At 42.9% G+C, this 18,022-nt stretch overlaps 2 protein-coding genes across 2 annotated transcripts in view; both read left to right on the top strand.

The window, feature by feature from the left end:
* Positions 1-4,038: 4,038 nt before the first annotated feature.
* Positions 4,039-7,695, top strand: ptger4a (prostaglandin E receptor 4 (subtype EP4) a). Its single transcript, XM_030359306.1, has 3 exons — positions 4,039-4,157; positions 4,253-5,203; positions 5,703-7,695. The coding sequence occupies exons 2-3, from the start codon at positions 4,382-4,384 to the stop codon at positions 6,336-6,338; spliced, it is 1,458 nt and encodes a 485-aa protein (XP_030215166.1). The 5' UTR covers positions 4,039-4,157; positions 4,253-4,381; the 3' UTR covers positions 6,339-7,695.
* A 7,872-nt stretch (positions 7,696-15,567) lies between these two features.
* loxhd1b (lipoxygenase homology PLAT domains 1b) overlaps positions 15,568-18,022 on the top strand; it is a 25,921-nt gene continuing 23,466 nt past the window's right edge. The window contains exons 1-3 of the mRNA XM_030359823.1: positions 15,568-16,444; positions 17,219-17,333; positions 17,951-18,022. The exon at positions 17,951-18,022 is cut by the window's right edge and continues 9 nt beyond it. Coding sequence (XP_030215683.1) covers positions 15,766-16,444; positions 17,219-17,333; positions 17,951-18,022 — 866 coding nt within the window. The 5' untranslated portion in view covers positions 15,568-15,765. The remainder of the gene's footprint in view (positions 16,445-17,218; positions 17,334-17,950) is intronic.

Here is an 18,022-nt window from a genome sequence, read left to right as displayed (position 1 = left end):
TGTAACTTATAATGACAATCATTTTTTATTAAAACACAAGTGGGGATAAACTGTTTATCTTTGACCTTTTGTATTCGCAGATAATTTCAGTGTTGACCAAATGTTGACAGTTTTTTTTTATCAAATTACGTTAAGTAAAATGTAATTTTGAATTAGAAAACACTTAACCTCTTAAGCTCCAACCTATTTTTACTTGTCTTATTTGTCTAATTAATATGCTTGGTGTTTGAGTTGTGTTTGGTCTGTGTAAAAATGACTTATATGTCCTTGTAGCGGAGTTTCTCATGCTTAATTTGATATGACTATTTCTACATAATAAGGGCAGTGTTGTACGACTTTTGCTGCGAGAGTGATCACGGTCTTACCAAATCTGGGAACCCTCGAGTTTAAGTAGAGGGCCAAGTGCTCCCACTGTCTGCTAGTGAACTCCGTTGATCTACGATGGCAGAGCACTTCTGACCTTCATGACAAAAGGGACGTTCCATATTAACAAATGAGGCTGAACGTTTACATAAAAACAGGCAACACTGTCTTATATTATCTTATTCATCATTCTCATATTAGCATGACATCTATTCGGAGTGAGATCGGGCTGGACCTCGCGGCCCACCCGGACCTTCCTCCGCAGTGCAACTGATCACAGCACATACCGCACTGTAATCTGCTGTAAACAACGCTGCCACAACCTGACACACAATCACAGTCGGAGTGCATGGTGCATGCGAGGAGCGCGCTCCCCCTCCGCCAATTCAAACAGTTTACGTCTGCTCTTCCGGGCTCTGGGTGGGTTGTTTTGCCGTGAGAAACATGCAAAAGGACGATACGTAAGTTCGCCAAACTCCAGGAAAGGAACATACAATCTCTTTCATAAACGTTGAAAGAAAAGCAGAAGGAATTATTCTGCTGGTGTTCTCCATGGACTATCACTGGCCTTTTTAGAGGGTGAACTGCGTTGAAGCTGAACGGGAAATTCCAGAGAATACATGAACAGACTAGAGAATTAGAGATGACTTTAATGATAGTGAATCCCACAATTATGAATCTCTTTTTTTGCAGGGCCAAAGGTTCATCAGGATGCGATTACAGTTATCAAAGAGACACCAGATATAGCCCCTCTGCCTCATTTTCTTTTCAGAAGGCCTGCTGAGGGAATTCTATACAAACAGACTGCTGTTTTGTATAGAATGAAGTGTCACGATCCTTCAACATCGACGTCTCACACGTGTGGGTTCATCACGTGCAACCGTTACCTTTTGCCCACAGACCTTCTCTACAAGCATTCTTATCGCTGATGTATTCTCTCGAAATAAGGAAATCAGAAAACCCCAGTTTGGCAAACCGTTCCACATCCCCTAATGTTCTGAGAGAAGCCCCACAATAGAACCAGGAATCTCACTCTCACCGTCCAAGGGAAGCATGCACAATGAGTCTGAACCTGCCAACGACACAGGGTTATAATAATTGCATTTCTCTCCACAGGTAGTTGTTTTTTCTGAACAGAACGACCTCTGGCAAGCCTGAACCGTACACGATAAATCAAAGGTTCAACCCTTCCCTTAGCAAAGAATTGGACCGTTGTGAACAAACCAGCCAGGATTGTACACGGTCGCTGCTGTAAACACATATTTGTGGCTGTAGTTTTTCTTTTTCAGCCCCAATTCCATTAACCCTGCTGTCCTTGACGGCAGGGTTAATGGGGTTTACCCTTATGGGGTTAACCCTAATGGGGTTAACCCCTGGTGTTTACAAACACCAGATTGTCATTGAGTGTGGTCCAGCGAGAGACCACCGTTCAGGGCAGGCATTTCTTAATTTTTTGCCATTCCATGCCACAATGTTATTGTTTGGGCCAAGAATCGAAGTGGGACAAGAACAAGTTTGTTTAGGAGTTTAATTTGCTAAATGTACCAATACCACATAGCTCAACCTCAACACCAATGGATAAACAGAAAGAGATAAAGCTGCGATTGCATAGCTGTTCCCGCTCTGGTCACAGACTCAGGAACAATTTGATTCTTTGAGCTGATCTGGTGGTTATTACTCAAAGTTCAGAGCACAACTAGTCTGCAAGTTTATCTCTCGATGGCAAAACAAATCCAGGAAAAGCACATTCATGGGTTTGCTTATCTTGCAAATCTACCCACAGTACATTGTACCATGGCTCACACACATCCACATCACAGAATGACTGAAATCTTACTGAATTATGGAGTTCCACATTGCACATGCACACATGCTCACATTTACTCATTGTGAACAACCCTAAGATACAAAAAGCCTATGACCATTTAAAAAAAACACAATACATTTAGCGTACGTTGCGTTGATTTCTACAAAAACGTAGGTATATGTTTTTACAGCTGGTTCGTGTCTCTCTTCACAGAAGCGGACAATGAGGAAAACAAACATCTTCTGGTTATATATTTCAGCGCAGCCGTCAGTAGTCTAGAGTCATGATGTCATCATCCTGGAGACAAAACTTTCCGGATCCATCCCTGCCCCAGGGAGTCGGACAAATCAGGTTACGCTCGGCTGCTGATGTCAAATATTCCTGTCCCTGCATTAGGATCACATCAGAGAATGTGGAACAGGAACAACCTCCCAACCATAAAAGATTATTCAAACAAATATACTTCGGCACCCACATGCACACACGCCTGCAGGCATTCAGACACACCCACACCCACACACCCACACACACACACACGCACACTCACACACACACACACACACACACACACACACACACACACACACACACACACACACACACACACGCACAAACACACACACACACACACACACACACACACACACACACACACACACACACACACACACACACACACATACACAAAACACAGGCATGAACACACAAATAAATACATACCATTACAAACACAAACTCGCTTGCTTGCATACACACACACAAACTTACAATAAAAAAGAGAGACTACTCTTCGTACTAGTACGGAGGTGGCACACAGCTTAACTCCACCCACATGTGCAGGTATGGGTGTGTTTAAAACAAATACTAGCCAATACTTCTGGTTGTATGACTTTAATATACTGTTATCAAGACAGACTTGGGTTGCAGGGACAACTAAACAATTAAGAGATAACATTACAATCAGGTCTCTTTAATATACACACTGCCTTAACCATAACCACATAAAAAAGACCTGACATCTTCAAAAGGTTTTCTTGTAACAAGGTAGATTCAGGATCTACCTACTAGGATAGATTCAGGATCGGTTGTATGGTAAGGTATGTTGCTTCACACATCAGGCACACTGGTTGGCTGGTATCTTAGAACTTAGGTTCTAGGCCGACATGTTTATTTGTACAACCATACGCAAACAGATTGACGTATTTTCTGTTACACTGACTAAAATAATGCGGGAAACAGAGATAAAGTGTGCCGCACATTGGGAAAAACTCAAACATACACGCAACCACTCAAACACAACAAACATTGTTATTGGCATGTACAAATACTTTCCTTTGGATAGGCTTTCTTGTACTTTGTTTATACTATATGCCATCTAACTTTCAAGAAATACCTAAACTGCTCCAGTCTGATTATCAATCATTGCCAATTAAATTATTACATATACTTCTTCATTGGTAATAATGAGTAATGAAGACTACTTCCTCAATTTGCTTTACCTTTTCTTTGTTATGTGATAAAAAACTTTTATTCCTCCCTACAGCTTCACTTTTGAAAAAAAATAGTTACACCTTTTCTCATTATTATGATATGATAATAAGATTATTATAACTGAATCTTTAAAAAAAAATTAAATGAAACAAGGTTGAAGGAGGTCATATAGCTCACCTAGAGCAAACGGCTTGGAAAAGAGATCCAGACTATAAAATATCAATATATATATTTGTCTTACTTCAATCGATATTGTAACGAAGGTTTGCGCTTGTTTGTTCAAGGGACGACTTCCCACACCGTGACGATATATGACGCCCTTAAAGTCAAGGCCTTATCGGAGGTCCCTGAGAACGCTGGAGTAGAATCGGTCTGGAGAAGTCCACCGAGGGGGCGTGGCCGCCACACTAGAGAATGGGGAGTTTGAGGCAGACCCACGTTTCAATGAACTCACTCATATTCTGAGACGGTTAACTGCAGTGCTATCCTTGTCTTTGTAAGTGCAAACTTACTCTGTATTGCAGGAGATTTGTGAGACTCTACCTTGACGAGAGACAATTAACTAAATCCTTTGTATTTTTTTTTCTCAAGGTTTGATCATTGCTACTTTTTTTCTTTAAACAATCCTTAAAATGCCTCGTCCTTGTGCTAAATGGGAAAGTGTCGGACAAATATGGACATTTTCTTTAAGTTGAATTAGCTTAAAAGACGAGATAAAAGATGAGTGGTCCTGATCTACAACAAGTCATCACTATGAGCAACCACTCCATGACAGGTAGGACCATGGTGCCCACCATACCATCCATCATGTTTATCTTCGGTGTGGTTGGCAATCTTATTGCTATAGTGGTCTTGTGCAAATCACGAAAAGAACAGAAAGAGACCACGTTTTACACCCTGGTTTGTGGCTTGGCGGTGACCGATCTACTAGGGACCCTTCTGGCCAGTCCGGTCACTATCGCCACTTATGTCAAGGGGTCCTGGCCGGGGGGAGACGCGCTCTGCCAGTATTTTGGATTTACCATGCTCTTCTTCTCGCTGGCGGGACTCAGCATCATATGTGCAATGTCGATAGAAAGATACATCGCCATCAACCACGCTTATTTCTACAACGACTACGTTGACCAGAGACTGGCGGGGATGACACTTGTTGCGATCTACTTTTCCAATGCATTTTTCTGCGCGCTGCCAGGCATGGGGTTCGGACAAATAAAAAAGCAATACCCTCAAACCTGGTGCTTCATAGAGTGGCGGAGCAACGTGACCAGCGACGCCGCCTATACCTACACCTACGCCGGGTTCAGCTCCGTTCTGATTCTCGCCACCGTCATCTGTAACGTGTTGGTGTGCGGGGCGCTGATTCGGATGCACCGGCGCTTCGTCCGCCGGATGTCCCTAGGGACCGACATTGCACGGAATGTATCGGTCGACCCAAGGAGGAGAAGCCGCAGCTTCGGACGCACGGCAGGTGTAGAAATTCAGATGGTTATTCTGCTCATAGGAACCTCGGTGGTGGTGCTGATCTGCTCGATTCCACTAGTTGTAAGTTTTGGGACCACACTACTTTTATTCATTGTAAATAAACTTCAATCAACGTTAGCGATTGTATTCTTTTTACTTGAAATCATTCATTCGTTTGATCTAATTTCAGTGTTATTCTGTCTCTCTCTCACACACACACACACACACACACACACACACACACACACACACACACACACACACACACACACACACACACACACACACACACACACACACACACACACACACACACACACACACACAAACGCACACACATACCCCCCCTCCCCCCCAAATAGAGAGTCACACAGACCCAACACAAACACACAGAGAAACACAGACACAACCCCCCACCCACAGGCAAGTACACACACAAAATCCCCCCCAACACCCACACACACACACACACACACACACACACACACACACACACACACACACACACACACACACACTACACAAGTCCCGTTTAACCCACTTCTTACCATGGCTCTCCCTCCCCCCCCCCCCTACATAGGCGCAGGTGTTCCTGAACCAGCTGTACAAGACCCCCGTGGAGCTGAAGCTCGACCAGAACCCGGACCTGCGCGCCATCCGCTTCGCCTCCTTCAACCCCATCCTTGACCCCTGGATCTACATCCTGCTGCGCAAGGCCGTGCTCCGCAAGCTCATGGAGAAGATCAAGTGCCTCTTCTGCAAGATGGGCGCGCACGCCGGCCAGCGGCGGCGGCACGGCAACTTCCACTGCATCGACGCCCACCAGCTCTCCTCGGTCCTCTCCAGCCGGGACTCCCACTCGCTGGTGTCCACCCGGGAACTCCAGACCGACACCACCGGCGGCGGCGGCGGCGGCGGCGGCAACCCTCTGGTGTTCCTGTACCTGCCGGGAGGCAGCGAGGTGTTCGCGGGGAGCAGTCACCTCACCGAGGTCTCCCGCTCCCGAAGCGCCTCGCGGGACGCGTCGCCCAGGAATTCCCGGTGTTCACTTCCGTCGGCCGGGGGCGGCGACGCCGGGGTGGTCCACGGCGGAAAGGAAGGGACGGACCCCGTGGAGAGCCTCAGAGCGGCCCTGATCGTCCTGCGGTCGCGGCCCAAGGACCAGTCGCTGCAGGTGTTGCTGGACAACGCCGCGGTGGACGAGAAGTGCATCTGAGACTCTGCCCCCAGACCTCCGGAGGGGGAGAAGAGGCGTCTAGAGGAAAGACTCATTTTGAAACGCAGAGAGTACTGCTCACTAGAGGTCAGCCTGGAGACAACACAGTGTTGTGTTTTGTTTTTGCAATGGGACAACTACCTCCTAGATAGGTCAGTGACTCTGTCTTCCTCTGGTGGTTTGCCCATAAACACAAGTACAACCAGGCCTGCTGCTCCATGGGCGTTGACTCAGGCCTATGGAAAATCTTCTTCAGGGCAACTTCTGGGTCTATTATTCTTGGAAACTTTGACTTTGTGAAGCACATGGTGCCTGTTATGTAGAATGAGTGATTCACAGACTGGAGTGGTAACTATGGTAAATTATAAAGCCTTTATTGATATTATTCTTATGAGTAATCGCAGTGCGTGTGGAGTTGTATTGACTTGTAGTTGGTGTGTCTGTGAGTGTCTGTCTGTGATGATACTATACTTTTTGGAATGTGGAAGCAGATTGTGCAACCGTATTACGGTTTTATGACTAATGTGCAGTGTAGCATCATCAAGCCCCTTCAGTTTGACATGTAGGCCAACGTATGTGTTGGTACTTTGGCCTGAGGTGTCATGATTTAGCGTAGGGTACAATCATCATAACGGGATTGTCAAACCACTGTTCATGCCCCTCTGTCAAAGACAAGGTGGTGGAGAGATCAGCTTTAGCTGTATAAATAGTATTCTTCGCCATTAGTTGTCAAAATATTCTTAGTAGGAGAGACTGTTTTTCTCCAAGAGAATACATTGAAACGGCAAAACAAGCTTGACATGTTATAAGGTAAATATGACAATTCTAAAAGGAAATATATACATATGATCCACTTGCTAAATGGAATCATTGAGTTAAAAGCACAGTTGTCAGATTCCTTTGAAACATCTGAATATTGTTATTTTTCTTTAATCAAAGAAATATATAGCATTGTAAGTGATGTAACCTGTTGGGACTCTCATATCAAGTCATATAATGTCATTAAAGAGATGCAGCTGCTACAATGCCCATAAATAACAGGTTGAACTTTTGGACTGCGTTTGTTTGAGCTTTCATGCCTAGATGAACTCGTTCATATTCACAATGCTACTTGTTAGCAAAGCGGTTTCAGTTGCCTGCTAACCAACCTCTCTCCCTTATCAGGTTTGTAAGTGGTCTTTCAACCAGAATAAATTTCAAACTGTAACTGAAATTAAGTTTAAACGCATTGTATTTTATATTAGGACTGAATAAAGAAAAAACGTATTCTCCTGTTGATCTTGTTTCACCAAAAACAGACCATTAGGGCTGTATTAATAAAGTGACCAAATAAATGTATGTATTCACATGAGACTGATATTGAGTCAGCACATATTTTTATTCCTCAATTGTGTAAATGGAAACCGGGGTGGTATGCACCAATATAATTTCAACATTCAAGTTCACTTTTTCTAAACTTCCACATAGAAGTCATTGTCAGGCCCTACGCCCCAAACAAGGTTTTAAACTACCACAAATTACATACAGGGTAGTAAGGTTAGGCGAATTATCCCAAACACTTTGAGACCAGTTTTGGTTATTTTTACAAACAACCCATGGCCCGACGGAGAGAGAGAAATAGTTGGATGGTTAAAGAAAGAGCGGGAGAACAGGGAGACTTCCCCTAGTTTTTCTTGGCAGAGGAAGCACACATGAAACAATAAACAAGAAAGTATGACTCTATTTTGGATTAAACAAGCATTAGGGCTATCCTAGTCAAACAGTTTGCTGATAGGGCTGAAACAGACTCTGTATTAAACATACATTAGACCAAATGAATCCCAAAGCACTGACGGATGTTTCGCTAGTTTCATGGTCGTTCCTTTTCCCTGGAATCTGTAGTACCTCATTAGATGTGTGAATGGAAAAGCAACAAGGCTGACAGTTACCCTTTGTGTGAGCAGGTGCCCATTCACATTCTGCAAAACAACATGACGCACGCTCGCCTGTGTGACACCAGTCCTCAACAACAGACGTGTGCATAATGAATACCAATAGGACCATGGGAATATTGGACGCAGCACTGACATCTGAAACTATTGATTTGAATGTCAACATTTAATTTCATCATATTCAGGTAAGGTAAGGACCAAATGAACACAGATGTTGGCTGCATGGTTCAGCTACAGTGAAGACACAATAGAAGGGAGGAAATACATGAAGCTAGCTGCCTTACCTCAACACTGCCTCCGGTGTGCTGGATAGGTGCCTTGCACTATTTGTGTGTCACTGGTATACACACACACATGCACACACAGACACACACACACTTACGCTCACACACCTACGCACACAGGTACTAAGACACACACTTACAGACACACACACACAGGCACACACGCCTACACACACACACAAACACCGAAACACACGCACGCATGCACGCACACACACGCAGGAACTGAGGCACACACACCTACAAACACACACACACACAAATACAAGGGTAGATACACACAGACACATACAAACACACAGGCACACAGATAAACAGCAGAGTGCACCTGCTTCTCTAAGATGTACTGAACAACAGGAGACAGACCCCATCGGGTAAATGACGTGAGCTAGGCCAGGAGTGATGGACAGCATGTGATTAGGCCTCGCAATGACGTACGCAAGGGTATCATTATCGTTATGATGATATTATGGTTGTTGTTGTTTTTTTTAAAGCATGGAGATATTTGGATTAGGCGTGATTGGAATAATATGTGCGATGGAAACATGACTCCACTTTGAATTCAGACCAAATTTGAGCAAGAGAACATTAACACCAAGATCATCTTTTTCCACCGGACGCTAGCACCGTTGTGGACAATATTATACGTTACAGGAAGCTATGCCTTTGTTTATCTATGGACTTGGTTTCAACATTAAACTCTAAAGGTCTAAATCATGTTATATACACACTGAGAAAGAGATACACATCCTCATATATGGGAGAACCCTTAAATAACACTGATGTTATTTAAGGGTTTAATAGAGAAGAGTTTGAGTTAATGAGACAGATCAAGTCCAAACTTATGAATGCTGAATACTTGTGTAGTTATTAATCACAGTAACGTTCTCAACTGAGTTCTGCAGCCCCTAAGTCGAAGAACTCTGGCATGCATGAAAAGAGAAAGGAACATTCCTGATGCATTTCAAATATAGTAGGGAATAATCCAAGATGAATTATATACAGGCTATGCAGTTATCAGCATCCCAATATTTCGGAAAAATGCATATCTTCAGCCTCCAAGGGGAACAGCTAGGAGATACATGCGGACTGCTTGAGGCAACCAATTGAATGACCCCCATGACCATCAAATATTACACAAACACACACTTGGAGGATCTGAAAATGCATCCGTGTTTCAATAGGCTTAACAAAGACTTCCTCACAGATAGTTCCCATGAAGGTAATCCCCTAATGGTCGATTTGAACTTTATTTTAATGTACCACATATCAAAGCAAAACTGATTTTTTAAACAAACAGGAAAATCCGGACCAGCAGGCCCGGCTGATGCATAGTTCAGCGAATATTCTTCTTTGTTTGATTGTTGTTTTGTTTGTCTCTGCTTCCTTTGTTTCCTAATTTATCATTTGGAGTGTGTGCAATCGTTGGTTGACCCTATCCACTATGTCGAAATAACTGAAGAATTGCTTCAGCCATTTGTGTATTTGGAGGAGTATTTAGAGTGATGAAACAGCTTTTCTCAGAGGCCAGAGGCCAAATCAGAGATGTCTCCATTGGGTCACAAGGATTCTGGGAGTAGATGGACACTTTTCCCGTATGTAGTTTAAAGGGATTAACAGAAAGGTAGCTTGTCATTATCAAATAACAGCCAAAGCATTAAACCATCTGTTCAAAGCGGTGCATGGTTATGTGTGTGTGTGTGTGTGCGTGTGTGTGTGTGTGTGTGTGTTTTTTGTGCGTGTGTGTGCGTGTGTGTGTGTGTGTGTGTGTGTGTGTGTGTGTGTGCGCGCATTACATGCATGTGAGCGTGCGTGTGTGTGTGTGTGTGTGTGTGTGTATGTGTGTGCATGCATATAAATGCATGTGGATGTTCTCTTACTGGTCGATTGTTTCCTCTATGTGTATGGACTTTGTTGGCTGAAACAAGACTCCGTGCTAATACCAGATGCCTAGCCATAATTACCCTGATCCTTTATCACTGTGTGCCGTGTACTGTGTGCCTTGCGTCGCTTATTAAAGACACACGGTTCGTTATTCATTCGTCAATTGTCTATTACTAATATCTATGATTGATTATTTTCAACTTTGAGAATTCGTTTTTTTTCATTTGAGTCCATGGAAACTTGCTGTTGTATTACATCCACCCATTGGCCGCTTCTGCACTCCCAGCCATTACCAAATACATGGCCTGGTGTTCATGCTGAGGCAGCATAAAACACTGAGAGAATCACCTCTAAAATATGTGTAGTCTTATAAATGGATGAAGAGCGAGGATTTTGAGAATGATGAGTTCCTGATGGGAACTTTGTGTCTGCAAACTATAAATGCATAGTTTGCAGATATGCTCAAATAAGGACAGCCGTATACCTCCCTTATTTCAGTAGTGTACTTTGCTTCCTCAAATCATGATTATTCACCATGCCAAAATCCTCCCCTAATTTCCCCCACATTAATCACTGTATCTATTTTACAAAACAGGCAAAAAAAGATGTTATAAACAACTGCTTTATTTTAACATGATTAAGACTACCAGATGATTTATAGAAGATGGACGATCTATAATGATGAAACTAAACAATAAAAATAAAAACTTGAAAGCATCTCAAATTTTAACCCTGAAATGCTTGCCCAAAAACTGATACTAGTAAAAAATATATCAATGGTCAACACCGAAGCTTAATGACAAAATTCAGTGTGAGCTCTCCATAAATGCATTCTTGGTATTTTACTTGTGAATCCACAGAAAATCTAAATTTTCCACGCTTTATATTTTGTGTTACAAAGCGGAAGTTGTGTCTCTGAGATAGAATGAAGTCTGGGAACCTGCTGTGTTTACTAAATATTCATGTGCTTCAGAGAAATTTGATCTAGTGCCTCGGCCACCCATGGCCAGCAAGATGAAAAACAACAACAATCCTTAAATCAGCTAGTTGGTATTTTGAAATTGACCTATAAACTTACCGACGTGTACAAATGACTGGAAGAGATGGGTTTCCTGGGCCTTTTTTGAACAGTTAATCACGGATGTGTGGTTGCAGAACGACGCAAATGCCTACCAATGTTCACAATTTCTATTATGGATGTGTGCATGCACGTGTGCTATGCATGTGTGTGCATATATTGAATATTTTTCATCTGTTATTCTAGAGTCTGTCATCCACCCTTGCTAAAATCACAAGAACGCCGATCTCATTTCCACTGTCCAAAACCACGTGTCCTAGTTGCCGGTGGCGTAGATCAACAGGGTCGATGAAGATATAAGTGCTTTACCAGTGGCAGGGGGGCTGGAGAAAGTGCTCTTACTCACCCCCGTATCAGGTGTCCCCTCCCTGTGTGTTGCTGACATTCAAACCCAGCACTGGATGTCATAATCTGAGACAGGGCAGATGTTGAGCGGAGCCAGCTATAGTAGGCCGCTGCCAGAACAGATTCTGGCCCAGGACGATGCCTTAAATGGCCCCCGTCTAAACCCTGTCCCCGTCCCTCCAGGATTAAGGCAAAATGAGTTTGACGTGCACTATGATTATGATGCGATCAACAGTGTGCTCCAAATATACCCACAAAAAAACTGTTGCCCTGTCGCTCATTCAGAGCAAAACACACATGGGAATATGAGGAAAGTCTATGTATAAATACAGCAAAATATAATTTGAACAGATATTGTAAAGTCAATTGAAAAAACACAATCACCACAGTCCTCGATGATGGACAAATAGATTATAAAGCTGTGCAAGACATTTTGCAATTATATAATTGAGGTATAGTTGACTTTGCCAAAATATTACATTGAACCTATTATCGCTCATTCACACTGTAGGCATATGCATGTGCTAATGTTGGTCTACTCCTGGGGCCTCCCCTACTCAGTCAGTGTGGGCACGCCGCTGCCGTTTATCAGTTAAGGACACGACAGCTTTCCTGTGATTTATATAAGAACATTGCGAACAATGGACGCCTTTACGTCATTTGTAATTTGTTGAAAATGTTCCCCTGACAGGTAAACCTTTTTTAAATGTTAATGAACTTCTGACCCCACAATCAAACTAGTAGTTATTTACCAGTGGGATGTGGAACTGACGCGTGACAATGCGTTGAGGACGTCTGGAGCTCAGCTCACGGTCGCCGGTGACGGAGAAAGAAGTGGGTCACAATGTCCGTTGAGCTGTTATTACATAATGATCTCCAAGTTACCTGGACAGTCCACCACCTTTTGTCCAAACACAACGTTATTTACCATGTGTTAGCTTACCATGCACCATTGAACGGCTTTATTAGGTTAAAATTATTAAACAGTGCATTGCATAGAGAGAGAGAAGAGGGGAGAGGGAGAGAGAGATTGTTTTTGTGTGTGTGTGTGTGTGTGTGTGTGTGTGTGTGTGTGTGTGTGTGTGTGTGTGTGTGTGTGTGTGTGTGTGTGTGTGTGTGTGTGTGTGTGTGTGTGTGTGTGTGTGTGTGTGTGTGTGTCTGTGTGTCTGTGGGTATGTGTGGGTGTGTGTGTATGTCTGAGAAAAACAGCGAGAGAGAGTCAAACATAGATAAGACTACAGGAATCCCTCTAATATATTATTTTGGTGGTCCTTAAAGTGGTCCTAGCTACTTGGATTACACTACACTGAATACTACATGCTATAAGAATGTAAGCCATGTTGGGCCCGTTTTAATTAGAAGGAAAAACAAGGAGTCGATGCAGGACTACTAGGGAATTCCACACCGTCACAAGGCAGATCTAACTCTGGTAAGTAAAATAAATAATTATCAGGGGCAAAATGTTCTCTACATCGGAAATATTCGCAGAAAATTAACAGAATTACGAAAATTGACATAGGCCTTTTTCTTTTGGGTGTCGGATTGATGGATTGACAGATGAATGAATATATGGATGGTTGGAAGCGTAGGTACAGTATATGGATGGTTGGATGCGTGAATTGATGGACAGCTTGGATAGATGAATGAATGGATGGGTAGGTGGATGAATGTTTTTTTGTCACGTCAATATTGATTATATTCACTGATTTGTCAGATACTGATTCCTTCAGACACCCTGCAGTGACAGTCTGCTCTGATTTCCTCTACTACACCCAGGGTAGACTGTGGGAGTGTGGGACATTTGTGTTTGGAGCATTTCCTCAGAACATCTACTGGTGTCATGGAAAGACAACCATAAGCTCCCGATCGAAAATAAACACTTGTTGCCTTGGGAACCCAATTAAATACATAATCTGAGTGCTGGTGGGCGCTCAGGTCAGAATCACATCCGGTGAAAAACGTTGATGAAAGGGGCCAGGGCAGTGTGCTTGGGTGTTCTATATCTCCATTTCCCAGTGTCTACCTGTAGGCATCCTGGAGCAAGATAACGACCAGAATGGCTCACTCATGTATCTAACTAAATCTATTCACTGTAAAACGCTTTACGGATTATTGCATAAATAATTAACTGTTGTATTTTTATGAATTGATTTATAGATTTGTTTTGGTTCACGCATAGAATGTTGCACAAACCAAGGTTGCACAAAGCATTGAGATCCTCCGTTTTTGAGCCAATTGATATTTGTTTTGAGAAGCTCTAATGCTATTAAATTGGATGAGTCAAATCCACTAAAGGTTTGCAAGGAGTTCCACGTTAAATCAACCGACACACACACACACACACACACACACACACACACACACACACACACACACACACACACACACACACACACACACACACACACACACACACACACACACACACACACACACACACACAAACAATAGAGACCTATGAACACATTACCAAGGAAGTCCAGAAACAAGGAAAACATACCATTTTATTATTAATGGCTTTGAAACATAAACATGAGAACCAGCTGAGTTCTGTCGGAGCAGTTGTCTGTAAGATGAAGTAGGAATGGCATTGACAATGTTTGGGAAGCAACATTCAATTCCCATCGGGTTTGCTGTGATGACGTGCTCACATTCGGAGAAAGCAACGTTACGCAAATGTGTGTCTGAAGATAGGTAGGCCCCAGCCTCCATATACCAAATCTACAGCATCTTCCCCTATGAAGAACAAATAACTAAAGATTGCTGAAGGCAACTTGTTTAGTTTGTTTGTACAAGCCAAAAAGATCAAACAGTCCTAAGCATGCTCAATCTCTTCAGCGGAAACATCTGGAAGAAACAAAGATATAACTTTAAGTAGTTTACCAAAGATTATTTTGATAGTATAACATGAACAAATGCAGAGCAAGTATTTGGAAACTGTAAATTATTGCATGTAGAATAATATACCAAATAATCGATTGTCACTCTTGAAGAACTTCGAGATTAGTTACTATATTGTCCTTTAATATCTAAATTACAAGCTGTGCTTCCAGCAGGACTGGAAAAGTAATTTCACTAAGCAAAATTCCACACTTGTTGTCTTGAAATCACATTTGCTGAGGAACAACAGGCTATGAGGTCAATGATGTTTGAGGTTGTTCCTAGATTATAATCTCATTAAACAAAACAAAAATGATTCAGAACAGAATATTGGAACACGGTACCTCAGATCTTTTTCTGACTCATGTCTTTTATTTGGTTATTTTCTTCAACTAGCAATTGTGAACATTTCTCCTCCATGAATAACATGGTGACCTCTACTGGATGTGTGTGTAATTACAAGTTGGATATGCAGACCTGTTCAGTAGTCCTCCCTCTAGTAAAACTATAATTTCAGTGATCTTGAAGCATTCGGGAATCCATTTCACAGGTATGCTTAGCAGAAGAAATACACAGGTCATTTCATGTTTCTATATTATTATTATATACAGGTAATATATACATAAATTACATGCAATAATGTAAGAAACTATTTCAGATGTGTGTGTCAGAGGTGCGTGACAGTAACAGGGCAGCCCTCGATACCATGAGGGGTTTCCTACCCTTCTCAAGTGACACCACACGCAGAGTCATAGTTAGTCATAGTAAATGAAGCCTGACCTTTTGTTCGCTGGGCCAGGTGGTAACATATAGGGGGCAACCCCACCTTAAGCCTCCTGTGAATCCCACAGCCTGTGAAGCTTACGTTTTACTATGAGTCCTCTGCTTGCGCGGCTTACTCCCTGACCGGTCTCCACCCTGGGTAACAACATCACCTCTCTGAACCCGTACGGGTCAGTTTAATCAAGTTTCGGCAGAACACGCCTGGAATCAGTTACAGTGACAAGGTAGTAAATAAATTAAAGATGCCGGGGGTAAAAAAGAAAACCGCAGGCCAGAGGCCAACGGAGGAAACCAAAGAGGTGGATGACGCCGACACTGAGGATTACCAACAGGAGCCCAAGGGGAGAAGTAAGCAGGTCAGCGAAGCAGAGGATGCTGGGAGTTCCAAGAAGGTGAGGAGTAAGAAAAATAAAAAGTTGGTGAGAGAGAGCGATGGCGAGGAGGGCAGCAGTTCGGCTGCGTCAGGGATCGCCGATGTGAGGAGCAGCTCTCGGAACAAAAAAGGAAACCGCAAGAAGAAGGAGAAAAATAGTGATGAGGGTTCAAGCAGTGTGGATGAGGACAGCAGCCACATCGATGGAGCCAAAGACAAGAGGAGGGCAGGGAAGCTCCCCGATGTGATCCCCACGGCAAAGAGAGCGACCAAAAAGAAGCCATCGGTCAGGGACGACGACATGGGGTCTAAGGACAAGAAGTCCAAGAAGGACTCGGAGAAGGAGGAAGAGGTCGAGGAGGAGAGCAAGAAGAAGAAGAAGGACAAGAAGACCAAGAAGGATAAGGACAGTGATGGCGAGGACACGAAGAAGGGCAAAGGCAAGAAGAAGAAGGTGGAGAATTACGTGGAGATCTATGAGAACGAGGTGCGGAACTACGAGCCCGACAGTGTGGAGAACTACGAGGATGAGTACCACAAAAAGAAAGGTCAATAGCTTCCATTTTGTTTTGTACAATGCTGTGTGGAAACACAGAGCTGTAGATCACAGATATTTAATAGATTGGATGTGATTTTTCTTTCAAATCAATTTTCAATAAGAGTTGTTCCAAAAAAACTGATCGGAGAAAAAATGTGATTGATTGTAATTATTTGGTTTTGGTCCTATTAGCCCGAATCCTAATTCAATGATGCATTGTTTAGCATAATTGCCATGGGAAAACGTCCTCCGGAGCAGGGTCGAATCCACACACACACACACACACACACACACACACACACACCCACCCCAAGATGTTATCGCTAACCTAAGGTTACATGACACCTATCACGTAAGGAGGGGGGTTTCGCATCTTGATCAGGCCTTTAGTTTACGGTCACCCAATCTGCTACTATGGTTCCTGGCCTTTCCGTATAATGTAAAGCCCTGCCCGAGTCATTCATCTGTCTTGTTGACTTTAGACAGGAGATACAGTGTACCTTACATGGGTAGACGAATCCTAAGGGTTGGCAAAGCACACGGGTAAAGACACACAGGTGTATTGCGTTTATGCATACATGCATGAGTATAGATAATTTACTTTTCATACACATGAACACTCACACAGGTATACGAGCCGTCTATCTGTCCTTCCTCTCTTTCCTCTCTCCCTGCACCCTTTTCCCTTCCTCCTGCTATAAAACAAAGTTTTACCTAACCCATAACTTAAATCAACACGTCCCCTTCCCGTTGTCGTGGGACCTCTTGTCCACCTGCTGTGCAGTGTATGAGGTGGTGACCATAACTGGGGACGAGAAAGGAGCCGGCACTGACGCCAACATCTTTGTCAGCTTGTTCGGTAGCTATGGCATCACGCCCAAGGTGCACCTGGCCAGCAAGTGAGACCTTTTGAAAGTTTAACAACATTTTTATTTTCCATCGTAATTTTAGTCCCCAACAATGTATACATATTATGTATGCATGTATGTACACATATGTACACATGTACACACTACACATATACAATGCAACATTTATAATAAGAATTATATTAATAATTAATATTATTTGGGTGAAAGAAATAACAATTTTTGTCTTCTCTCATTTCACAGCACAGAGAAGAAGTACGTCTTGGTTGTGGTGGGATTGTTGTTATGGTTACGGATGGAGGCACAAAAACACAGCGGACAGGGCTTTTGTGGTTTGGTGTCAGTAGTGATTAATAATATGACATCCCTGGTGTTAGCACATAATTTTATGTCCAGACCCTGGTCCTCATTTGCCTGTCCATGCTTATAAATGGCCATAAACCTCTGAAAAGAACCTTGACATTTAACCTAAATTGCCTCTAGAAATTATTATATTTTGTTGTTATGCAGTTATTTTAGCACCACTTTCGTTGTCCCATTACCATGACCATTATTGACCAATATTATTGGCTTAGCAAATACCTGGTCAATAATAATGATGAACAACTAGTAAGAGATCATTGTTTGTGTACGTTTCATCATTGGAGGAGCCGGACTGCATTTGAGAGGGGCAAGACGGATGTTTTTAGAATCCGAACCCACAATGTTGGACCTCTGAA

Source organism: Gadus morhua, chromosome 6 (genome assembly GCF_902167405.1).
Source record: "Gadus morhua chromosome 6, gadMor3.0, whole genome shotgun sequence".
Classification (NCBI taxonomy): Eukaryota; Metazoa; Chordata; class Actinopteri; order Gadiformes; family Gadidae; genus Gadus; species Gadus morhua.
This window is presented reverse-complemented; position numbering and strand designations above follow the sequence as displayed.